General features: G+C 41.7%; 1 protein-coding gene across 3 annotated transcripts in view; it reads left to right on the top strand.

Annotated features, from left to right (window-relative positions):
• The first annotated feature begins 13,387 nt into the window (after positions 1-13,387).
• The window catches only part of LOC130176128 (potassium voltage-gated channel subfamily D member 2-like), a 32,754-nt gene continuing 18,811 nt past the window's right edge, over positions 13,388-27,330 (top strand). The window contains exons 1-2 of one of the 3 annotated variants that reach the window (XM_056387044.1): positions 13,388-13,826; positions 14,166-15,283. In XM_056387044.1, the coding sequence (XP_056243019.1) occupies positions 14,172-15,283 (1,112 nt within the window). In that variant the 5' untranslated portion in view covers positions 13,388-13,826; positions 14,166-14,171. Of the gene's footprint in view, positions 13,827-14,101; positions 15,284-27,330 lie in introns of all 3 variants that reach the window. The other 2 variants (XM_056387043.1, XM_056387045.1) reach the window with 2 other exon arrangements.

Raw genomic sequence — 27,330 nt, forward strand, 5'->3', positions numbered from 1 at the left:
AAACCTCTGAATTTTATTTTTTGATATGATTGGATCATGGTTCATGTCTTTAAACCTGCAATAATTAACAAAGGGCCAGATGACTACAGTGTAACATGAAAGATAAAAGACCACAGAGAATAATCAAACAACTTCCCCTAAGTTATATGGAGCGTTTTAGCCTCTTTCTGTTCATTGTTTAAAATTTTACAACCCATAAATCTACTACTACATACATGCTACCTGCCCATCACAAAACAACAGTCAAACAAAGCTGCCAGAGCTGCTGAACATAGTGCAGCCGGTCTGTCTCACTGTAGCTATCTGAACAACGGCAAAACCGCACAAAAAATAGATTTAAAAAAGTCAGAGATTGCTGGGTGGACAGGGAGTCTCTGGAGGTTGAGACTGCTTACCTTTGTTTCTTTAATAACTCATGAACCAGACGTTCAGCAGGTTTTTACCGGCAGTGAATTGTCCGCAGTGATCCGCTCCTCTCCATGACGAACGAACCAGGGGATTTAAACCGGTAAACGAATGAAGCTGTTTCACTTTCACAAAATCAAGAGATTTACTGACTCCCCAGAGGACACAGGACAGGATGTCTCTAGTGGCTGGGAGCCGAGCTGTCTTACATTTGCCTGGCTTTTTTGTCTGATAACTTAAGATCCAGACGTCCGATGAAAAAAAACCTGAAAAAAAAAAAAAAAATCTAATTGGATAAAATAGTTGAAAATGACCAAGGTGTAAAAAAGTTTATGTGGTTTAAAACTAGATAAAATTAAATTTTGAGCTTCTGGCAGGCAAGCACAACTCGGACCTATGCCCACAGGGCATATGATGTCATTGACAGGCGACCAAATCACACCTGCCATTAAAATCACGTTTTTCTCTAGGTTTGAGAACTGCTGCAAACATTTGGGATAATGTAAGTACACAGCTCAAAAAAGTATAAAAGTTACATATTAAGTAATATATTAAGTTAAGTTTATGTATCAGTATTGATACCATGTCAGAATAGAGAATTACTTTGTCTTACGGATGTCAGTGTACTGGCCTGACCGGTGACAGTATACTGACCTCCTGTTTATCCTTTCATGGAAGCCGATGTTACAAGAAATACTTTGAATTTGATTTAAATCAGAAGTCTCATTATCATGTGATATGTTGCTCCTCTTCATGTAACTAACATTAAAAGGAACATCTTGACAGAGAAGAGGTTAGGGAGAGCTTACAATTATGCTATTATTCCCAGTGTGTCTTGTTAGGCTAAATACTTCCAGTAACCATAATCCAGTAGAAAAAACATGAATTAATCTGGTTCATTTGAATGGGATAATAAACCCTGTGTAATAAGCATTATATGGAAGTGAGTGGCAGCTTGTCTCCTGGCCTCTAGGTGTGTGCTAGAGAGAGAAAGTAAGAGAGACAGAGGGGGAGAGAGAGGGAGCATATGTGCCTGTGTGTTGATGTGTATGCCCATGTGTGCATGTGTTGTCTGTTTATGTGTTTATGGATTTGTCACTCCGACGGGAGGGGAGAAAAAAGGATACAATTTTGTCTGTTGTGATCCAGTCCCAGCTGTGTCTCATTAACTGCTGTCATTTTAATCCTCTTAGTCAAATCCCATAATTTTGTCCATCAACAAAAACATAAGCAACAGGGCAATGATTAAGCTACCCAGTTTCAGCCATTCCGAATGGAGGAAGTCTGGATAGAGTCAGCATTAGTTCAGTCACATCCACCCTGGAGTTATGTAAAACAATCGGGGGCCTTTCCTCTAAATTTTCATCGACTAGTTTGTGCAAAGCTACTGTTAATCTGGTTTGGACTCTGCAGAATTCTGGGAGCTGAAAGGATTTGTTGTTTGTAGCTTTACTCTGTTCATCTGCAGATTCTCTGGGGAGGATGAGCAGTTCTGTTACGTTATGTACCCCCCTGGATTCAAATTCCGGTTTACCCAAGTGAATTTATTTGAAAATGTATGACTGATTCAGTCTCTGCCTCCCCCTGGCCCGGCAGTCGCCTCTCCCCTCCGTGATGAAAGCTATTTTCTTCTCTTTCCCCACACTGGCAGCTGGTGTGTGCTCTTCACCAGCAACACTTCAGCTCTAGACCAGCTCTATGTATAGATCTCTGTCATTGAAAAAGCCTATTTCGGTGGCTCTAGCTGCTATGAATATATGTGCAACATTCTGCAGCGCTTTATTTCCAATGCAATTGCCTCTTTCTCTCTAAATGAGCCCAATAATGCTGCAATGCGCAAGCTCTTCAGGGTACATAAAATCCAACTTCTTTCGTGATGAGAAACTCGACATGATTGTCCAAATGTCAAGCTGTCCCCCGAGAGGAATTGTAATGTACACAGAGCTTGTGGTTGGTTTTAATTGTGACATTTATGAGATGTGGGAGAGCAACATTTGTGCTCCCTTTCCCCCCAGTGCGAAAGCAACCCAGAGGATTCTTTTTTTCCGTGAGAGTGAATCGTCCATTAATTGTGGGTACAACTGGTGAATCGATCTGTCAGGTAGTATTTTCCTGAGCTGCAAATTAGTTTCCCTGGAAGCTGTTAGACTAGCTATGAGAGGGTTGCAACATGTTTCTGCCCAGTGCATGGTAATACCACACTGTGTTGCCATAGCTTCCCATGATGCCTATAAAGTTCAAATCAACACATTGCAATTACCATCTATTCCTCAGTGTACGGCTGCCTGTAGTGACTGCCTCCACCAGGAGAGTTAGGACAAGCTTCACTGCTTTATTCTACCGTATGTCATCTTGGGCTGAAAAACAAGATTAAATTGGTTCTGCTCAACTATTTGCTGTCAGCTAAAAGTAGATGGTTCAGCCACAGAGAAAAAAGGTATCCTACGAATCTGTGACCAGACACTCACTCAAACAGACAATAGAGTCATGCAAGCACACACACACGTGGACTCAGATGCACACTCACAGCCTCACACTTGTACACAAATAGATTCAGAAATGCACAGAAGAAAAAAAAAAAAAAGCATTCACAGAGACATGCGTCCACACACTCATACACAAACATGCAAACACACTCAGTAAACACACACGCGGTAAAGCACACAGACCGCACAATCAAACATTAGTGGCGTGTCAGAAGTCTGTCATTTCTTGTTTGGAAGATGAAGGCGTAGGCCGGATTTGTGACCTTTGTTGTGACTGTGAGGCGTGTTTCTCCCTCTTTGGAGAAGATGATTAATTTCTGTTATTTACATTACTGCCCTGAAGGCTCCTCAATAGGCCTCACACATTTGTCATTTCCAGTGCACTGTTTTTCAAATGGAAATGAAATAGAATGTAAAGCCTCCTGGGTCCGCCTCACTAGACTCTTTTAAGCAGAGAAGGCACAGGAAAAAACTGTATTTGCTCATAATAAAACAGGCATGTCAACATGGCACTGCAGCAGTCACACAGTGCAGATTCTTTTGCCTCTAGTAAACAACAGAATCTTGAGGTGCTGTGCTTTAGCCATTCCCATACTGCTCCTGCTTAATTAGAGCTCTGATTGGATGGGCACAGTCCATAAAGCAGCCATAACACTGGTTCAATCCAGCTGCAGAGCTGCGCTGCTTTTTTAACACTGGTTTATAGCCTGCAGGAACCATGACATCTCCAGATGTCTGTCTGTATTCCCACACACACGCAGCTAGCGCACACGCACACGCACACACACACACACACACACACACACACACACACACACACACACACACACACACACACACACACACACACACATCTTGGTGAAAAACCTCATGAATTTATGTTCACCCTGTTCTCACTTCCTCTTCCTCCTCTCCTCCAACAGTTCAGGGCTTATTTCTCTCACCTCCTGGGAATGTGGCAATGGAGTAAAAGAAAAGTGAGAGGAAGAAAACAGGGAGTTAAAGGGAAAGTGAGAAAGACTTGAAGGTGTCCTGAGAGCGATTTCGCTTTATGGAAAACGCCGCGACTAATCCTCTGAGTGTCACTGTACTCTCCGCATCCTAAATAAGAAGTTACTTTGTACTTCCCAAGACGTGACTTATCTCTGCCCCCCCCCTCCCTCCATTGTTCATGCTGCCTCGGAGGAACAGAAAACACTAACAATCAACGACATGAGTCCTTGCTTCATCATGACCATCATTAGCTTTCACCAACACAATTAGACGTTTTGTGCTGTTAGAAGAAAAACAGAAACACAAAGTCACTGTTTTCATCATTAGGGCCTGCTGGGTTTCACTGAAATGGTCTGATTGGAAAACAGCAGCCACTGATGAGCCATAAATGAGTTATGGTCATTTATGCTAATCGAAGCTACACACAACACACACCTCGTTCTATGTTAAACAAACACTTTATTTTCCCAATGAAAAGCTGGCATTCGCTCCCTGGGGTTGTATTACTACAGCTGGCCTACAGCTATGATCATAACTTAACGTCTCCATAATGGGCTCGGCCCTCTAAGCAAGCTGACCTGTTAGGCCTGGGACTGCTTGGCGGCAGTAATTACACATGTGAGCCATTTAAATGAGCATGATTAGCCAGCAACAAGCTGAAAGAGTGAAAGGAGGTGATTAGACAACTGCATGCTGATTCATCCGCCAGTGGGGGAAAAAAAAGCCAAATGGCTGCAGGTGAATATTTGTGTTGCTTTATGCAGTAATAGATGCTCTAACAATGTTTATACTCGTGGTGGTTTGCCCGACCATAATGAGAATCTTACATTGTGATAAAATGTGGTTTTACTACTCTAATTTAGACGGAAGGCGCACCAAGGAAATGGAAATGCTTTTATATTGCTGTGTCTGACCAGGGAAATCAGAAAGTTGAATTCTATTTAATATCAGGATTTCCGTTTCGGTCACTCACCTTGTGTTTATTCCGGTCTCTTGTTTAATTCAACCACATGCTTGTGTTGTCAGCGTAGCCTGGGAGCTATGCTCAAAGCCCCAGCATTGCCCTCTGGCATTTTTTTCCCTTTGCAGATAAAGAAACCCATGGCTTAGCATATCAAAATATTGCACTTTAATGTGGCAGGTTTATTTATAGAAAGAAGGATTTATAATTATTTCAGCACCAAAGGACACGCTGGATTGTGTCATTCTAAAGCTCGTATGTGCTACTTGGCATCATAATATCTGACAAGCGACTCCAGGCATTTCACAGAGTTTTTGTGAGATTTCAGCAATGCCCCCTGTCCAAACTTTTTTTTTTTTCCATTTAGATATTCATGAGTGTAAACACACACCTCTGCAATCACTTTTACAGGCACTGCAGTCACTCCTGTGGGCGCACAAATCTTTAATTACCCATGAAACATATATTAAAACGTTCATGGATTAACTTTTAACAGCATTCCTCTGATCATTTTAAAAGGACTTGAGTTCATCACAGCAGCAGAACCAAAGGAAAAAAAAAAAGGCATTGTGAATGCGTTGGGTGACTGATCTGCACATGACATGGAGTGGACCACAGAGTGTGCCTGTTTATTTGCAGGCCACCAAATACGATCAAATGTTGCATTAAGTAGAACATGACATCAAATTAGATGCAGTGATTAGTGGCCTTAGTACAGGTCACTAATAAAGCAGGATACGTCTCCAGCAAATGCTCATAAATGCACATACCCATGCCCAAACACTTGTTTCATAATGATCCTTCACTCAACTTGAAAAACTTATACAGCAGCAGGCCACTTCCAGCAGCCATTGCCATTAATAACATATTAACGATGTATGTCTGCTTTGAAATTCTAATATTTTTGCAGGGGCTCAATTTGAAATCCATCACGGGTGTGGGGGGCTCATTATTAGTATGTGGCTGAGGAATTATCGGAACAAGGCCCTTAGCTGCCTGTCTGTCATTACAACACTGTCAGATGTGCTTTGGCTACCGGGCCTGTTAAAGGGAGCACGGGGACTTATCTTCTCAGCTGTAAAATGATTTTCTGTCTCTCGAAGAGATACCAGGAGTGTGTGTGGGGGGGTATCAGTGATCTGAGAGTAATTAAGATATGGGCTCACATCACACAAGGGCTTTGCACGTGGGAGACAAGCAGATAAAATTGAACGTGAAATAGTTGAGTTTAAAGGGGGGACTTTGATTAATTACAAAACTCTCAAAGGACGGTCCACCCCCTCTTAAATTGAACTGCCATCCAATAGCAGCTGCTCTGGAGCTGATGACCTCAACACCTGCCTTTATCTTTAATAGGCAGGTTATCTCGTTATTCATTGCAGCTCACCCATTCATTTGCTATATTGCTCTTTCCGCAAGACTGAAATACATCATTATCTTTGTATCAAGCTGTTCCATGTAAAGATTTTCTTTAAAGGGTAAGGCAATCGTGTGCTCAATGGAACTTCAATTGAGTTTATGACACATAGCCTATCGGCACTTCGTCTTTTCATTTTGAATGTGCACTCTTATTGCTAAAGATGCTGCTTACAGTGTTTCCCCTATTAATATCTTACTCTGAAAATAGCTGCTGATAATATTCTGATATTCTGATTCTGAGACTTTGATATCACATTCATATCTCTTCATTAAATACAAGCCTCCAGCCAGCAGTGGTTAGCTGGAAACAGGGGGAAACAGCTAGCTTAGCTCCAAATGAAAGTTGCACAATCTATCTACCAGCAGCTCTGCAAAATCTAAATCATAAAAATCACAATTTGCTGTTTAGTTTTTATATGCCGGACTATTTCTGACTATTTCTGAGTGGTTGCCAGGCAACCAGCAGAGGCCCCAGGAAGTTACTGCTCCACCTCCAGAAAACACCTTAGAGCAGTAACTCCCGGATAATTTTAAAAACATTAAACTGCTATTTTTATAATTTGGTTTTTGTACGGATTAATGAACAGGCATAATGTTAATTAGGGGGCTTTAGAGGTGCTGGTAGGTAGTTTGTTAGTTTTTGAGAGAGTGACGCTAGCTGTGTCATTCTGTGTCCGGTCTTTATGCAAAACTAAGCTAGCCGGCTGCCGGCCGACAGACAGATATGATAGTGGTATTGATTTTCTCATCTAACTCTCTGCCAGAAAGCAAATATGCATATTTTCATACATTTCGAGCAATTCTTTTAACTGTCAGTGTTGGAAACATCAGCCCCACCCCCTCTATGTGATGCCCTGTGCAGTCGTTTTGTCAAATGCTTGGGCTCAGTTCCCACAGAAAATAATTGCTCATTTAGAATGTGATGAGTTACACAACAAAAGCAGTGGGAAGTAAATTTGGAAATAATGAAATATGCTAAGAAAAGCAACTCACACTGGGCTTTCTTACGGATTGATCACCATGTGCACTCCCTGTCATCGCCTCTGTGTCCCTATAATTTCCTGTGACTGTGTGTGGTTTGTGTGCTTTCTTAGCAAAGCATAAATGATTTTACCAAAGCAGCTCAAAGGAGCTTTAGATTAAAGTGCCGATGCTTATCGCAGTTTACTGATATGATGTATTTAGAGGAAGCCCTCCTTCATTTAGTCTTCCTCCAAGCTGTGATGCGTATGATTGATAAAACTTTCAAAAGGACTAAATTGATTTGCCTCCTCCTAGCAAGGTTAATAGGCCACAGTTTTATACACCCCACAAAGGGTTCTGTTTGTTTTTCAACCCATGTCTCCCTGGGCGTGTGGACTATATCACAAGATATGTGGTTCATTGACAAACCTCAGTTCACTGGTTGTTTCACTGAATACTATTCACAGATGACTGACGATTCCCTCGTATGGGACTAAGGCACGGACACAAGAAAAAGAAAAGGAGGGGACGCGAGACAGAGAGAAGAGAAACAAATTTTGCAGTCCAGATAAAGGGTAGGTGGAAGAGCTGTGTTCTGTGCCTTCATGATGATATTTCACCCTGAACAAACAAGCCGAGCCTCACAGAGAGAGGAAAGCATCGATCTACCCGGCTCCAATCATAATACATCCACTTTTCCCCAAGTTTACTTTCTGGCATTCTATCAGGACTTTATAAATTATTTTGGGTGACAAATCGATCTGTTGCTTTGCTTCCCTCTCTCTGCTGAGTGAAGGGAAACTTGATTGTGAGCACTGTAAGTGTGTGCGTCTATGTAAATGTGTTTGTGTGTGTGTGTGTGTGTGCGTGTATGTGTGTGCGCGTGTGTGTGTGCGTGTGTGTGTGCGCGTGTGTGCAGCCTTGCGCTATGTTTGTGTGTCATCTGCTTTGGAGGCATCATCTGCCATCTGGCCTCAAAGTACAGGGGCCACATGGTGGGAAAGCAAATGTCACTGGTCAGGCCAGCCAATGCCAAGTCCCGACAAATGACGTCAGGAGAAGCCCACACTGCCACTGCCCAAACAAACAACCCAGCCACCGAGTCCGATCCCCTCCTGACCCTTCGCCTTACTGTCGCTTGCTTGTAATGATGGTGATAGTGATCTAGGAATTAAAGCTTATCCTAGCGTAGCACTCAGTGACAGTCCCTGTGGACAAGCGTTGAATGCCTAAACTCAAGTAGAATATATCTTTAAGGATTAGCGAAATGTTTAGGGAGTGCGGAGAAAACACTGATGGCCTGAACTGGCCTGAATCAAAAAAAGTAAATAAATTGAATATTCACATCTGAGCCAAACGATTTAAAGCCAGTGATAATTAAGTATCAATCAGCTGAAATGAGAGATGAGATTCTGAACATGATCCACCTCATATTTGCTAAACAAATTAGATCATATTGCGTCTATTTTGGTTGCAGTCCCCTGTGCTCCAACATACAAATGTATGCGCACCAATGATGAGCAGTGAGCTCTGAATGCGGTGGTTAATGTCAGTCTGAGCTGAACTCGAAAGCTGATTTCTGCCTTTTCTCAGCCATTACTTCACTACGTCGAAGCAGCTGCAGCATAAAGGTTTCAACACTTGCCACGGTTGAAAAAAACACAAAACAAAGAGCTCCATTTCAATTTGCGGCTGCGGCTGCACAGACAGTGTGAACCTGTTAAAAGCCTTGTGTTTAGATGTTCACATAGCATCTGCTCAGAACCTCTGCAATGAGGATTGTGTTCAACAGATGAGGCGGATAAATAGTGCAATGTCCTTGGAAAAGAATTACTGTTTCAGCAAGGGTTTGCCAGGCGGGCGTCATGCTGTCTTTGGTTTTTAATTACACACCATGAGATGAACACACATCTGTATTTCTCTGCTACAAGGCCAAGAAGAAATACTACAAGGTTGAACTGACAAGGCAAGGTATAGAAAGGTATGGTTCAGTTTAGTCTCTTGGCCTTGCTTTACATTTTTCCAGCTGATGTGCCCTTGTGCAGTGGTAGTTAATGGTGCAGTGATGTACCGTACTCAAGGAGTTCTAAAACCCCAGACGCATGCTGCAGAGTATGTACTTTAGCTATAGGCACAAGTGCTCACAGTGACAGACACCTCCCTTCCTCCTCTAATCCCTTCTACACCTCTTCACCAGATGACAAGAGCTACTTTCCCTATAGACACAGTGAGAAGGAGCTGGGTGGAAATTAAAAACGTGCAAGTGGGTGGAACACTTGTCCCCATCTCATTGTCTCCCATCCAGAATACACTGTACACAAATACTAGAATGATCTGAGGAGTAAGATCATATTTAAGCTACACATTTGTTTGTTTAGCAGTTGTAATGGCATTAGTCACATATGCTTTAAGATATTTGGTTGTCTCCAGTGGCAGCAGAGAGTGAGGTTACAAAAATGATTATGCTTCGAGTGCTGAAGAAACACAGGTAGCATTACATATGCTGTGAACCATGCACACCAGTATGTACTATTTGTAGATTTCTGACAGCCAGCAGTTGTTAAATTACAGATTATCCCAGCAATCCTGACAGGGATAAAACTAGTCATACAGTCCTCAAGCAAAGAACATCAGCCTCCCACTCCCGGCAACTCCCTACCCTGCAGTACATAGCAAATACACAGACACACACACACCGACACACACAGACACACACACACATGAACAAATATAAATAGCTTTACACATGAGTGCATGCTTGTGTACACACACACACACGGACACAGAGATGCGAGCACAAACACACCAGCTGCCATATGCAATGAAGAACCAAGAAGACCTACTCTATTTTACACATCCACAGGGGGTCAATAACTCATTAGAGCTGAGGAAAGGCAGAGGCAGCTGAGGGAGATGACGTGGTGGGAGATGGGCTGTGTGTCTGTGGGATGTTCACCTGAGGATATCAGCATGTCATTGTGCCCAGAGGTCATGAGGACGATTCATGACTTCATTTGCAGTATGTCATAAAACATGCCGGGGAGTTTCCAGGCTTGAAATAGTGTACTGGTGTGTAATTTGCCCGTTTTATTCGCCTCTAACCTTTTTTCTCCCTTTCTGGGATTTTTACTGCGCATCCTATTGGCTTTTTATTTATTATCCTTTTATCACTTGTCATGAACTTTGCATCTCGTTGAAATGCTCCATAAAAAGAAAGTTTATTATGAGGTGAAACTAGACCTCTGTCCCACTAACGCCCCAGTGCAGGGCACTGGTCTATGTGATTGTGTTTAAAGGCATTGTAGGCATTGAAGCAAATATTTGCTCTGCAGATGATTCACTCTGCTCACTTGTTATTTCTGGCTTAAACTTACAAAATCGCTTCAATAGTTTCAAATATTTTGAATTTCCCTATTGATGACCTGCATTAAATGGCAGCTGCCCCTTCACTTCTTCCTTAATAAGTCCTGGCATGTCTCCAGTGAAGGGGACTCATCTGTTTAATCATCTCAATCACTGAGCTGGACCTGACTAAATATAGAATACAGAAAACAGGCCTCAGTGTGGGCTGCATCAGTGTACTACAGTGGACAGACTACTACTGTCAATGGATCAAATGAAAAAAAGATGCTTTTGTGTGTGTGTGTGTGTGTGTGTGAGTGTGTGAGTGTGTGAGAGAGAGAGTGTGTGAGAGAGAGAGTGTGAGAGAGAGAGTGTGAGAGAGAGAGAGAGAGAGAGAGAGAGAGAGAGAGAGAGAGAGAGAGAGAGAGAGAGAGAGAGAGAGAGAGAGAGAACCTACACAAATGTCTCAAGGTTTATCAGACAGACAGTGTGTGTGTGTGTTGTTTTGGGTCTGTGCCTTTGCGTTACAACACTGAGCACACTTAAGGACATGTTTACCAAATATATCCTGTTGCACAACCTAATCCCAGAGGCTTCAGCGTCATTTCAGTGGTACAAGTTCAAAATGTCAGCAAGCACTATCTGGCTGGACGGGACTAGAGCCTGATTATGTATTATTACTGGAAGCCACTGAAAACTAAGACTCATGCATTTATGTTACATCCAACTCAGTGATTTTCATCTTAGAACTGATGTCCGCGCAAAACCAAGGATGAGCGGTTCAACCTTGTTAAGGACACGTGCTAATTACTTGATCCAAAGAGTAAATCCATAAACACACAGACGATGTAATTAAATCATCTGCACAGCTCTGTGTCAACACCAATCATCTGAAATGACCTTGGAAGTTGTTGAAATAGATCATGTTCATAAAGTATGTCAGCACCTGACGCAGACATGCCACAGACCAAAGGGACCAATCCATACTGGTCTTTTGAAAAACAGTAGAGGATAAAACTGTGTTTAGAGAATTCACAAAGCAAAGGCAAATGGATATATGAGCAATGAAAGATGAAAAACCCTTTATTTTCACTCTGTCACACACTCATACTCATTTTACAAAGCAAACATTACCACGTTTTGTTAGAAATACCAGAAATTCAGAACATTTTACCAAATTGCTTTGCTTTGCTTAAATTACAGGATATGTGGATGCTAAATAACCACTTTCCCTACCTTTTAAATTAAATCACTGTGGCTATCTGTGCTCTGACAAGCTTGCAGCTAGTCTGGCATCCCGCTCAGCTCAGATGCCTGTGTTTGGTGCCATTTGGCAACCGCTGGAATATTTAAATGCCCTGATGAATACATAGCCCCTGGGCCTGACTGCTCGGACTGAACACTAAGTGTGCTCTGACATGGTCAGCATACACTAATGGGACAGTCCTGTGCATTCATCCTACAAAAACCCGGCATTGTGCCAGAGGGGACCAGAGGCTTGGTGTGAGTGTAGTGTGGCTAAAGATCTGGAAGGTAAAAAGCCAAACGTCTGACTGGTGCAACATCTAATGTGTACATCAGCAGCCACTTATACTGTCAAACTGTCCTTGAGAAAAACACGGAGCAGCTTCCTACTCACTTGTTGCAAATTACAGTACTTTGGATAAGCCTAACAGCTGCAGTACATTTTCCAAAGGGAATGAGTCTGCACCTCATCTCGGTTGAGGCTGGGAGTCTGGGTTAATGGTCAGAGGGACCATCCATTTTCTAGAAGCTCAGCAGCTGTATGTACTTAAGCGTGACTTAGCTGAAGCTGGAGAAGCTCCACAGCTGACTGACTGCAGCGTACAATAACATGCCAGGGAAAAGCTGTAACCTGCACGCGCGCAGAGGCACGAGAAACTGACGTATGCAGAGATGTTGAAAGCTCGGGTGCTGTCCGCGGTGCTGAAACACAAAAACGGTTAAAACGCGAGTCTGAATCTGTTCGAGACTCAGCGGGAACGCGCTCTGTCGGTCCTAATACGTGGATCCGAAGCCAAATGTGGTCCACGCCGCAACACATGCTTCACAGTGGACACAGTTGCCTCAACTCCCGTCGGAGATGCCAGTGTTGTGTTATGGAACACAAGAGACATTTCATTGATTATGGTTATTTTGGGAAAATGTCAGTAGAGCGGTGTAGCCCAATGATGTTGACCTTTTAAGCCGTGTAACTCCGTTCAACAGCATCACATACTGATGCAATTCCAAAAAAAATATCGATCACAATTTGCTGCAGATCTGAAATCCGTAGATTTATTTCTCTCCAGAAAACAACACCAAACAAAGAAGACTAAATATTGCAGTCAATAGATTTTTTACCAAGAAACCACTGCGCAGGGTGTTCTGTAAGAGTTTTAACAAACAAAGACATCGCTCTTAACTCCCCAGACTGAGTGCTATCACACTTGTTATATTTTTATTCTCTTTTATAGAGTACTATAGAGACAATAGGGAAACTTCAAAGGACTTTGTGCTTTATAGAAAAAGCCCAAATACATTACGACCTCCGCAGAAAACAAGCCACTTCATTCAGGGCAGTCCATCATATTAACGACGTTACGTTCGAGGTGTAACACAGTTCGGGTAAGTCGAATTGTGATGGTTCATGGTGTGCAAACACACAGAGACACACAAACACACACACGAGTGTTAACTTGAGGCTTTGGAGATGCCGCCTACTTAGACTACCATTACGCATTGATTAGTTCCCCCCACAGAGAAGCAGCAGAGGAATTTCTGGGTGCAGATAGGACCACTCCTCTCTCCCTCTCTCTCTCTCTCTCTCTCTCTCTCTCTCTCTCTCGCTCTCTGCATATGATTTTCTCTCCTCTCTCCACAGTCGGGGCTTGGTGGTGAAAAGGAGGAGGGGGGAGGGAGGGTGGTCTTGCAGTCGACGAGAGGAACAGGAGTTTATTGAGGAGTAGCTGCAACGAGAGGGAAAAACGCATGCAACTGAGCGCCGTTGCCTTGCGGACGGCGAGAAGAGACAAAAAAAAGAGGGAAAGGTCGCGCTCGGACGAATGACCGCTCTCTGCTGAGAAACTGTCGCTTGAATTGTTTAACTTGTTGATGCGACGTTATTGTGCCGTTTTCCTCTATCGTCTGGCTGCAGTGACAGATAGATGGGTGGCGGAATCGCAAGTATTCTCATCCGAGGATAGGTATTTTATTAAACTCCCGTGGATGCAGTTTAAAGAGCAACCTTCCCTAAGGTGGGTTTTTCTTTTACTTGGATTTTCATTGAAAAAAAAAAGCCCTGCTTGTTGATGGGTGACGTTTTCGAAAACCAATTCATATTCTGCCGCAAAGTAGGCTTCCATAACTGAACAGTTACACTGTGGATAAGGCTGGAGAGTGATACACACCAGTGCTATGCGCAGTATCAGTATAAGTAAATGGGTCTGTGTGTTTTCTTATCACATTCTGTTAAGCCTAGATGCTTCAGGAACCTAACCATCAGTGTCTCTATCTGCTGTTCTTCCTGCAGATGCAATTTATCTCTGAGCCATAGCACTGTGATAACCGGAGCAGGGTCGTTTTAAACACTACAGGTCAGCATGGCAGCAGGTGTAGCGGCATGGCTCCCCTTCGCCCGTGCGGCAGCCATAGGATGGATGCCCGTGGCGAGCACCCCGATGCCCATCCCTCCCCAAGACAAGAGGAAAGCCCAGGACGGACTCATCATCCTCAACGTGAGTGGGACCAAGTTTCAGACGTGGCGAAACACTTTGGAGCGGTACCCGGACACTTTGCTGGGGAGCACGGAGAGAGACTTCTTTTTCCACGAGGAGACAAACGAGTACTTTTTCGACCGTGACCCTGACATATTTAGACATATACTCAATTTTTACCGCACGGGGAAACTACACTATCCGCGCCAAGAGTGCATATCTGCGTACGACGAGGAGCTCGCTTTCTTTGGTATAATCCCCGAGATCATTGGGGACTGCTGTTACGAGGAGTACAAAGACCGGAGGCGCGAAAATGCAGAGAGGCTTCAAGACGACGAGGAGATGGACATGAACAATGACGTCACGCCGGTGAACCTGACGTACCGGGAGTACCTGTGGCGGGCTTTTGAAAACCCTCACACCAGCACCTTAGCTCTGGTCTTCTACTATGTTACAGGCTTCTTCATTGCCATATCAGTGATGGCCAATGTGGTGGAGACGGTTCCGTGTGGGACTCTGCCCAACAGGTCAAAGGAGGTTTCCTGTGGAGACCGTTACGCACTGGCTTTCTTTTGTTTAGACACTGCGTGCGTCATGATATTCACTGTTGAGTATCTCCTCCGTTTAATCGCAGCTCCCAGCCGGTACAAGTTCATGAAAAGTGTGATGAGCGTCATTGACGTGGTCGCCATCATGCCTTATTACATTGGCCTGGTCATGACCGACAATGACCAGGTGAGCGGCGCTTTCGTCACGCTGCGAGTCTTCCGGGTCTTTCGGATTTTCAAGTTCTCCCGGCACTCTGCGGGGCTGCGCATCCTGGGCTACACCTTGAAGAGCTGCGCCTCCGAGCTGGGCTTCCTACTATTCTCCCTCACCATGGCCATCATTATCTTTGCAACGGTCATGTTTTATGCAGAAAAAGGCTCCACAGCCAGCAAGTTCACCAGTATCCCCGCAGCGTTTTGGTACACCATTGTCACCATGACAACACTGGGGTAGGTGGCTGTAGTCCATAAAATCCTATATGCTTTTCATTACGCCATAAATCACAGTCTCAGCTGCCTTATTACCTCCACGAAACACTCACATTTTTTAGCAAAACACGCTACAAAAGATGTCTTTAGTTGCTCAATTAACATAACAACATGTAGTAATGAACTATTTTAAATTTTTCTAATTACGGAGGAGCAAAATTAGCTTGCTAAGAGACACAGAACCTAATTAGCACAAATTTTCGGTTATTGTTTGAAGTGATTGTGGAGCGGCCACAGGTGTGCATTTATTGGGCATATTAACTGCCTCGAGCGCTGCTTGTCCAATCAGAGGGTAGGAACGGTCTGCTTTATAGGGGCTTCTGTGCGCCATTCACTGCCTATCAATGAGCCTGCACTTCACAAACAGCCCTTATCCGAAGGTTACTCCTCGTCCCTGCTTGTTTCCATGGGCCTTTGTTGGATGAGCTCTTTTTTAAAGGTTAGCACAATGAGCACAAACATTCTGGCCAATCAACAGACGGTGAAGGGTTTTTAAAAAAAATCCATGTTACAGGAGAGCTCTCATAGGAGCAAAGAAAGAAAGGCTCATAACTGGCCAATACCCTGCATAACGGATTTATAAGCCAAACTGAGGCACAAGTGCTGATTAATGCAATCAATTAAACGTAAAGTAGTTTACAAAATGTTAAGGCTACACACACACACACACACACACACACACACAGCATTTCTCCCCCTACACCGCCTCCCCTCTTGTCTCTCATTCATTCTCTCTCAGCTCCTCTCTCTTCCTTTCAACGAGGTACAGTAAATATTTGAACGCTAATTTCATGCTCGTGAGCAACATCAGTTGTACTATGTGCTGATGTAGCATAAAATAATTAAACGCGCTTAAGACGATTACATCAAATTAATTTGTATTGATGAGCGCACTCAACCGCTCAGCCGCTGGGCGGGGGTTATTATTACTATTGTTATTATTACCATTATTCACTCCGGCTCGGCATTCTGGGGCGGTGCGCTTTCCAAGGTGCTGAAAAGTTGTGCGAATGAGCCGACTGTAGCTGCCATTTGGTTTTTATCTGTTCAAGTGAATAAAATGAATGCGGCGTTTTGCTGCCTGAAGCGCAATTTCAAGTTATACAGTGGAAAAATAATAATCAGACCGTTCCTAATGTGTGTGTAAAAATATCCTGGTTGCTTCTTTACTCACTGCTGCATGTGTGAGGTTGAGCACAGCCACTCAGCCAGTCTTAGTCCTCACGCCCTCCTCTTCGCTGATGACACAGAAATGAGGTCCTGTTGAAATAATGTTGTCTTTTAATTTAGAAGTCCCAACATCACAGATCAAACATTGCCAAAAAAAATTGCCACTGACTGTGTGTACTCTTGTGTGTCCGTTCTTGCCTGTGTGTCTGTAGGTGTGTATGTGTGTGTGTGTGTGTGTGTATACAGCTCTAAGTATATGCTGGAGATGTGTCAGGCATAATTCTATGAATATAAAGTTTAAACGTGCACTTTTCAGTATTATTTATTCAGTATTATTAGTTATTCCACTTATGCAGGAATACATAATGCAAAGATGCTGAATTGTGTGTTTGACTTTTTGATATCGATCCTTCTTGTTTTTGTCTGGGCTCATATCTGCATTGATGCAGCCACTCTGCACCTGCTTATGCTTCAGATCTGCAGGCACAATATGTTATTATTATTCTTGTTTATTATTTAAACTGTCACTACGCCAACCTCTTTCTATCTGCTCTCATACTGTGGTGAGTTAGTGGATTTTCTGTCTTCTTAATGACATACAAAGCTTCCCCCCGCACTCACTCAATACCAGTCAAACCACCACTCACCCTTGAAATGACCAATGAGAGCATAATTAGTGATATGCATGATCCGATGATTGAAGCTGCCACCACAAATGTAATGCTGCATTGGCCATGCTATCAGATTCAAAGCACAGATGAACGATGAGTTGTGTAAGAGGGTGCATTATTTATCTTTGGGGAGCAACAAAGATGTTGCTGCATTCAGCTAGGAATCCCCTTTGTGTTGCTTAAGATGGATTTGAAAAAGATGTTCTGTCGTGCCAGGACAAAGCTGAAATGTCCTTGGTAATGGGGACGTTTCTGTCACTCCATTGTGAACCATGACAGCCCGGCTGACAGATTTGCAACCTGAACTGAAGCCTTGCAGTGGTGCAGAATGCTGCATAGTGGACCACCGGTGGAGAGGCTGAATACCCATCACTGAAAGACAAAGTCGGCTCCTTCTCATGATTCATCATTGTCTGAAGGTGTGCTTTTAAAAAACACATCTCGTGCAACCCCTGTAGAATTCAATTGAATTGTGGTTGTCATTGTCTACCGAATACACTGGAGTGAGGAAAATATCTGTTGTACTCTCCTCCAGTAACCTTCAAATCCTTATCTGATCAGGGGAAATGAGGTATTCTGATGGTTTGTTTCAGAGCTCGGCATGCAGAAAAATTGATCGACGTCTAACAAACACTTATTTATATGAATGGGATAGTCTTTTCATTTGGCGGCAAATAAGCTCTTTAAAGACTGGCGGTGGTGCTACTGGCTGGAACCTCCATTTGAAGCTTTCGAAAGCATTTGATTTCATTCTGATAGTCAATGATGCTTTATGCCCGCATGGTATCATGATGCCTTTCCACTACATATATTTTCAATTTCCCTGACTCACACCCTGTGGAAGTAAAGACAGTGGCGTGCGTTCTCTCCCCTGCTGATGGCCCATTGATTGTGCTTAAGCAGACGTGCAGACATTGGGAGAGCAGGGGCTCCTGTTCAGAGGAACTTGGCAGGCAGCCTGAATGAAAGGGAAGGGTGCCTGGAGACCAGTGGAGAATCAATAGCACTGTGCAGCTGTGTGTCACGCCTCTGTGTGTCTACTGCTCTGTGGCACCAAACACAGGACAAGACCCACTTATCCCTCCTTATTTATTGAGCCTAATCTCTGTGGCTGCTTTCGGACACCCTACAAAGTGGAATCTGCCTCTGTGAGAATGCTTCTGCCCAGGTCTTCAAGAACTGGGAGATTCATATCTGTGGTATTGTGTTTACCAATATCTTTGAAAACTGCACAGGTCTTAGGATATAATTTTGTGGCTTGATTTAATATTGTCCATTTAAGGCTGCAATAGATTGCAATATAAAGATAGCACTGCACTTTATTAGACTGGAATCAGACGGTGCAGTGTTTGCTTGCTCTTATTTTCTCTAGATGATCCACACAGTCAGGGTGAATTAGCTGCAGAGGGAGTTTTTGGTGCTTCAGATCTTTTAAGTGATTTAAGGTGTAATGGAGTGCACTACTGAGAGCAGCTGTGAAAACAGTGGAAGTCAAGCGCAACCCACAAGGGAAAGGGAGAGAGGAGGACAAGGTTTAGTCTGGCATAGAGGCACCCACATTCCCCTGGACACAGACATTACCTTTGATAGACATAACAGGCCTCAGCTTCCGACACAAACATGTTCTTTTCAATCACACACTTAACTCCCAGTCCTCATGTCAACATCCTTCTTTCAGCTACTGCCTTAATAATGCTGAGAAGAATGATCATTCTAATTACTGATTTGTTGTGACATTTACTGTGTGGATTATCCTACAGTACAACAAACATGGCTGCACGCTGTAGTCACTCAACAGATGCAGAATTTATCACCATGTCGTTTGTCTGTGTTACAGCTCCACCCACCAAATACGACTGGTAAGGCTTGACAAGTGAGTCCTATAAACCTCTCAGGATAGGATTTATGAGTCAGAGGAGGGAAGGTTAACAGACACCAGGGTCACCGTAGGGGCCATAAACCACCAGAAGTATCACCATTATCATGCTTGCCAGTTTTGACACCATGGCCCCATGGCAATCAAAGCCTACAATGCAAAGCATTAACTTCATGGTTCGATGTGGTGCAGAGCAAAGCTTTTTGAAGTCCAAACCCTTCACTGCATGTCAAATGTAATTGAAGTGTACAGGAACAATCTTGAGGGCCCTTTACTGTATCTGTGCCCAAGAGATAACGAATGCATTCTTAATGATATAGCATTCATGTGGTTGGATAAGTTACCATGCAGAGGATTTTCACTCTTTTTTCTTTCAATTGAGCACGACAGTCAGTGAGAACGTTCGGCGTGTTTGATTATGTATTGCAATGGGTGTAATTTTTGTGTTCAGTAGAATACATTACACCACTTGGCATTGTGTATGTTATGCACATTATGAAAATCAGCAATCCATTATGAGCAATGTGATGTATTACTGTGTAAAGCAGAAGTGGCTGATGTGAGATGTGTAGGCTGCCATTAGCCTGTAGGCTCACAGTGCGCCTCCAGGTGCTTTATTGGGGAGGAGAGGTGATGCTAATATGAGGCTGTCATAATGGTCCTGAAGTGACAGGTGACTTAATGAGAAGAACCTGGCACTGAAATGTGTTCTGTGCGAGCTCCTTTCTGTCCATGCAAATGACTGCGAAATGGAGGCGTGAGAGTGAGGGGCGGGAGCAGGCAGCCTTCTTCAGGAAAGATTAAGATCATTGTGAAAGACAGAGTCTATGAAAAAAAAAACAAAGATCCTCTTTTTTTCTGCTGAATTGAAAATAAGCAAGCCCCTACATTTTCTTTATTCTCTTTGTTTTGATCACTGAAACAAGTTACCACTGGCAGTTTGAGATTTAAAAGGGTGCTGTGGAGGTGTGAGTTGAATGATTGATTAACATTTTATAGGAATTCATATATTACAGATTTATTACGTATGAATTTAATTATGTAGAAACTTTAAAGACTTTGTTTGCACTGTATTTTAATGATGGTGTATATATGTATACATACATAAACATTAATATATATACACACTATCATTTACTGTAATATATAGACCTATATATATTAAAGTAAGGGAAAACTGAAAATTATGTTTTCTTTTTGACATTGTATGTATGTGTATATATGTATAAATACATATATATATATATATATATATATATATAAATGTGTGTGTGTATATATGTATATATATATGCATGTGTGTGTATGTATATATATATATATACATACACACATATACATATATGTATAATATACACACACACATATCTATAATATATATGTGTGTGTGTGTGTGTGTGTGTGTATATATGTATATATATATATGCATGTGTGTGTATGTATATATATATATATACACACACACACACACACATATATGTATAATATATACACACACATATATCTATAATATATATATATGTGTGTGTGTGTGTGTGTGTGTGTGTGTGTGTGTGTGTGTGTGTGTGTGTGTGTGTATATATGATACACAATGATACAATGTCAAAAAGGAAAACATCAGTCAACTGTTTCGTGAACCTGAGCTGAAAAACAGATTATGTCCAGCTGGTAGGTTGATGTGAGGATACAGTGTGTGTGAACTGACTCTAAAAGCAGGCATGCGTCACTGCGGATGGTCAGATTGATAAATAATCTATACGACAAGGACAAAATGGCTGTCCTTCCATTTGATTCGATTTCTTTGACAACCTGTCTTCGAGGCAGCACCAATAACACTCATTCCATGTGGGGGGAGGGGGGGGGGATTCATTAATTCACTTTGAATGTGCTGCATTAAGCAGGGAAATAGACTAGCATGTTCTGCACTTGGGCCTGGGCAGCGTAGTGTGAGCGCATAAAATATGGCATCAGTGTTTTTTCCACTGCTCAGCATTTTCATCTTCTTTGTATTGCGAGCAACATCAAAGATTAATGTAATTTTCCAGAACAAGATTAAAGTTACTCTGAATGAATGCAGCATCACTGCATTAAGAAATAAGGAGATATGTGAGAAAACACATCACCCCGATTTCATTGTTGTTAGAAAGCATTTGCTCTACCTGACTCCACTTCCATCCAATCTAACAGCCAAGAAACCCTGACCCAGACTGAGTGAACGACTGAAATGAGGAAATTTTGCCTATTATGTGACTGTGTCCCATCTTGAAAGCTGATACAGTGGCAAGAAAAAGTACGTGAAGCTTTGGAATAAAATAGATTTCTGTATTAATAAATGTGATCTGATCTTCATCTAAGCCACAAGTATAAACAAACACAATGTTTTTAAGATAATGACACAAACAATTATACAATTTCATGTCTTTACTGAGCACAACCATTCACATTGCTTTTGGAAAAACAAGTGAACCCTTGGATTTAATAACTGAATGAATCTCTAACAATAACATTCATGGGGAAGTTTGGACCATTCTTCCTTATAGAGCTGCTTCAGCTCAGACATATTCTTAGGACATCTGGTGTGAACGGCTCTTTTCAGGTCATTCCACATCACCTCTATTGGATTAAGGTCCGGGGTCTGACTAGGCCTTTGACTTTGATGTTTACAGTCATTGTCCTGTTGTATCACCCACCTTACACTGAATTCAGCAGGTGGACAGCCACCCTGACATTATCCTGTAAGGTCCCTCGATAAACTTGGGAATTAATTTTCCCCTCGATGACAGCGAGCTGTCCAGTCCCAGAGGCAGCAAGGTCCCAAATCATGATGCTGCCTCCACCGAACTTGGCATAGTGACGTTTTCTTTGCAGAGAAGCAGCTTTTTCTATGTTGTCAATGTCAGGACACCATGCACCATGATTTGCCTATGATAGACTCATGAACAGAGATGTCAACCAGCCCCAATGATTCCTTTTAAGCCATTAGCTTGTACTCTATGGTTCTTGGCTTTTACATTACTGATCATTCTGCGTTTTGCTTTTGGACTCATCTTACCTTGGCACCCACTTCTGTGGAGAGTAGCCACATAACTAGATCCTCTCCATTTATAAACAGTTTGTTTGACTGTTGACTGATGAGTATCTAAACTCTTTGAGACTTTGTAATCAACAATTCCTCGATCCTAACTCTTCTGAGATCTCTTTTTTGCGAGGCATGGTTCACATCAGCAGATGTTTCTTGTAAACAGCCATCTCAAAATGTTTAAGTGTTTTTTTCTATAAGTCAAACTAGCTCTAACCCGCATCTCCAATCTTGTTTCATTGATTGGACTCCAGGTTTGATAACTCCTGACACCAATTAGCACATGGGTTCACATGCTTTTTCCAGCCTTCACTGTGAATGTATGAATGGTAGAACAACACAATTATTTGTGTGTAATTAGTTAAAATACATTGTGTTTGTTCATAATATTAATTTAGAAGTGGATATGATTATATTTTAAGACGGATTTCTGCATCAATTCAGATAACTCCAAAGGTTTTCCTTACTTGCGACTGTACAGTGTAAAGATATTGGATGTAAAACGTATGTCGTGGGATCAGTGGATCAGATATTGTAGTGTGCAAATGATAAACCGAAGCCCAACAGCTATCTCCTCCTCTAGTGTCGCAGGGCTTATTTACATAGTCAGCATTAACATACAGATGAAAATGGCTTGTCTGGTCATGGAGATTGGTATGCAGACACACATAATGCCTCCTCATCACTTTGTTGAAATGTACAACAGTATTCTAAGTGGATTCTCTTTAGTTTAGTCTTCTAATTTACACTGTGTTAAGCATTAGATCCATGCAATTATCATGCCAGGATAACAATAAATGTATTCTATAAAGAAATGTACACGATTTAGGATTTAGCCTAATATGCTAAACATTGATTCCTATTATTACTGTTACTCTTATTATTATGTGTCTATTGATACCTCCACAGTTTCGCAACACAACAAAAATGTTAGAACCAGGACCAGATTTACTACTATCATTCTGACACTGTTTATTTTTACAGCGGTTAATGTAATATCATGTAGGGGAGGACCATGTGTCATGATTTATGAGGTGAATATTTTCATCATTAAGAAGCTACTTCTGAATATAATTATATCACCTCCCAACATTACTCATTTTTTTATTATTCTTATTATATGTCTGACCATAGACTGTATATAAATGCATTTTAATGATAAATAACTGTATTGTGTGAATTCTATGAACTCAACGTAATCACGATGTTCATGCGCACAACAGCAACTATTGTATCAAGTATTGATACTCAAAACAAAACTTAATGTCTGTAGTATGAGTCCTGTAGGCATCAAACCACCCTCCTGCACAGCACAATACAAAAAAATGGAGAAAATATCTTCACCACTTTGACAATATACTTTACACCAAACAGAGATACACCAAACACAAATACACAAAATAAACCAACAATGTTTGTCTTAGCTCAAAATTATATAATTATTACAATTATTATTGTTGGATATCTTCGCTATATGTCTACAGTAGTCCTCAGTTTTTACTAATAACTGTTTTGCATATCCAGTTTTAGTGTCTCCTGGTAATGTCTATACAACTTGCAGCATTTCTGGCAGTATTTGCTTTTGTATTGTCTCTGTGTCACTTTAGTGATGTCAAATTGGTGAATATGTTTATTCATTTGATTGTGTTTTTATTTGTTTCTAGCAATGGTGAAAGTCTTTTCTTCATTTGCTCCTGTTGTCCTTGTAAAACCACAAGGTCATTTTTACACTTCAGTTTTGATATGGATTAACAAACAAGAGTTGCTGTGTTAATTAGTAAGCCTCCGAGGTGATAGTGGGCAGATTTTATTTTACCTTTGTATAGAGCTAGGCTAGCTGTTTCCCCCTGTTTCCAGTCTTCATGCTAAGCTAAGCTAACCACTTTCTGGATGTAATGTAGCTTCATGTTTATGGTACATGCACAGCAGTGGCATCAATCTTTTCATCTGAGACTGTCCTCTCTAGGAGAAAGACGGTACCAGTCTTTTCAGCTGGCCAAAAACAACACATGTTTACGTTCAAGTGGTAAAATCCTCTAGTAGCCGTAGTAATTATGACAGGAGCAAAGGAGGAAGTCAGGTGAATATTATAGAACAAAATCCATTTCGGGGGGGGGGTAGTTGAGCCAACAGAACATTGGACTTTGACATGCAGAGATTTGTTGTTCATTTCCTGTTTGAAACCGACTGTCATCATCATTGTTGTTTTTTAAGCATGACCACAATAGTTCCTTAAAAAATAATCCTTCTAACCCAAACCACAATGATTTATTAAACCCTACCAGTCATTTCTGTGCATAAACCTAACCAAAGCTTAACCGTAGCATTGTCGCATCATAAAAGTGATTTATTTTTTAACAGTGATTCATAACAGTTCTGGAGGGCACAGCCGAATTATGTCCTGCTGATAGATCAAACTCTTTCTCTATGTGTCCTTCTTGAGGCCTTGGACGTATATGGCGTATTTTATTCTTTAATTTGAACAAGAAAGCAAGCACGTGTAGTTCCTAAAATGTTGAGCATTGAACTCTCACCATTGTAATACCCTCTTACTCTGAAACGGTTTTAACAATATTATGAAGGCTTTTCTGTATTGCTTGTGTAAGTTCATGTCCTTTGATTTTATTCCAATCACACATTCATTACAACATTTTCACATACTGCAGTGCACAAACACTTTTCTCAATAATGGCCACTGAAACTTTCCTTGGAGAGAAATTCACGACCACTTCACAGTCAGGGTTTCACTGTAAGGTCAAAAAAACAAATCTTCAACTCAACATAGTGTTTAAACAACAGAGGAATAACATGATTCCCTCACGGTCACATTAGCATTATGAAAAAAGTCACTGTAACAAATTATAGTGTTTCACATATGCAAGTCACTGGCCTTGCACTTGTTACTTTTGTGTTACTCTTGAACTAATCAGCATACAAAGAAGAAGCTGCGGTTTGTTTTAGCTGTAAAATTTTTAACGTCCTCTGCCTGTCTGAACCATAGGTCTGAACATCACACTACTCCTCGCGCTGGCATGTAATGAGTGCTGGTTTAGGGACTAACAGTTGTTCTTTTATTTTTAGATGCCACTGTCGCTAAGGTAAACAGCAAACTAGTATTCATTACACTCCACTTCCCAGACCAGAAGACGCCTTTGTCCCTTCCTGACCTGCAAATCCAGCTTTGCAGCAACAGATGTAGAAGCAGAACCTAGTGAGGAAGGTGATGATAGTCCAACCGTCACCGCAAAGAGTTTGGGAGGGGTTTACTGCTCTTTACACCAGTTTTTTCTCTCAGGAGCATGGGACAGCATAGCAAACACAATATCTTGATACAGTGCCAGATTTTATGATGCCAGGGTGAGAGAACCCCCCCCCCCCGACATTTGTCTCTTTATCAAAAACGCCCCTTAGCCAACAATCCAACATCTGTGATCAGCAGAGATTCAGAGATTATAGCTAACAGCAATCATCAGTCTGCTGTGAAAATGAAACAGAAAAGACCTGATGTAACTTCTGCCTCTCTGACACCTCATCTGAAGACTGATAAGATATCACTTCAGATAAGGTTTAAAAAAAAGAATTATGCTGTTTTTAAGCCTCTCAGCAAAACATTAACTGAGGGGAAATGAGAGAAATCCATTACCTTGACAGTTACGGTAGTTTTTAAAGTACCTACACTCAAATGCTGTAGAGCATACATTCATTTCACTGTGACACTCTTGTGTGTAATGTTAATACCAGGTACTGTCTTATCCTGTATCCTGTGAGAGTGTTGAAATCATTATAGACTTTCATGTAGCGGAGACAAACAGAAGGCATTGCTTGTCATCAGTTTCAGAGAGAGCTGTAAAAATTTGATGCTAACACTTTTAATTGAGATTTGGTTTACAGCCCATTCATAATACCTGAACGTGAGCAGCTTCATGACAATGTCATGAATATTGATTCAGCCTGTTTGTCAGCTTAAAGCTCCGTTTCACTGTTCATGAACCATCTCATCTCTGTCAGAGCGGAGGAATCTGCCAGTTTACAGCACCAGGATGCCACAATAAAAGCTCCTCGTGATCAATACTGATCCCACTTGAATGAAATGCACAGTGTTCGCTGTAAAGGCAGAATACAGATCTCTGTAGGGCACACAAGTGTGGCTTTGAATGGAGCTGCCCATACTAGCCACTGTTAACCCAGTTTCATTGTTGAGTCTTTGCCACAGGCTCCATAGATTATTAGTTTCTGTATGCAGCATGAATGATAAGAGGCTATGTCCCATTTCAGTTTAGGTATAAAGAGCTTCCTCCTGTCTGCCTGGCTGGGAGGTCCTGCTGAGATGAGGGATGTCAGCCTGTCACCCTGACGCATGGCAGCTGTTTCCTGCCTGCCCCAGCTTCTATAAATAGCTAAATATATCACCTAATGTAGGCCATTTGGTCAAACAGAAACTAAACAGGGCATGTGCTCTAGGGCTGTATTTTTCTCTTTCACCTCAAACGAATTTCTCATGTACAGGTGTATCAGTGTGGGCACCACAGTCGAAATATTTCTTTCTTCTTTAACTGTCTCCATGCAGTCTCTAAAGACGTTTTATTGGCAGAGTATTTGATTATCAAATACTGTGGAGATCATATAGTGCCAGTATTTTATGTCGAGTTCAGGCCTTCACACACCTATGATCATTTCAGTTTATCTCATGTAAATGCAATACATTTTTTCAAGCTCATATATTATACATATATCTGTTATCTGCCATCTCTCATTCCTGAGGAGATACGGTAAAGGTGCTATTATGAGCAAATATATATTGTGGATGTACACAACAAAGCCTGTACAATATAAACCATTTTCAATACATATAGTCTTCCAGTAACTGCCAGTTTGTGAAAATTGCAATAGTTTTTTTTGTTTGTTTTGTTTTTTTCTAGTTCTCTGTTTTTTGTGTGCATCAGAAAAGTATTCAAAAGGTGGTCAAAATTTCAATCACACTTACTGTGGTCTTAAAAGATTGCCACAGTGTTAAATCAACATTTCACTGGCAGACTCTCAACAAGAATTGAGTGCTAAATCTTCACAAAGGTAAATGGTGATGATGCTTTTATTGTACACACCCGTAGTAAATTTAGAGGACTCACATGACAGGTGGAAGGCAGCGTATCGCAGTGTCTGTCTGTTGTCAGTATTTCAGTATAATTTATTATCTCACTGAGATAAACCATAG

The sequence above is a fragment of the Seriola aureovittata genome, chromosome 10, assembly GCF_021018895.1.
Source record: "Seriola aureovittata isolate HTS-2021-v1 ecotype China chromosome 10, ASM2101889v1, whole genome shotgun sequence".
In the NCBI taxonomy this organism is placed as follows: Eukaryota; Metazoa; Chordata; class Actinopteri; order Carangiformes; family Carangidae; genus Seriola; species Seriola aureovittata.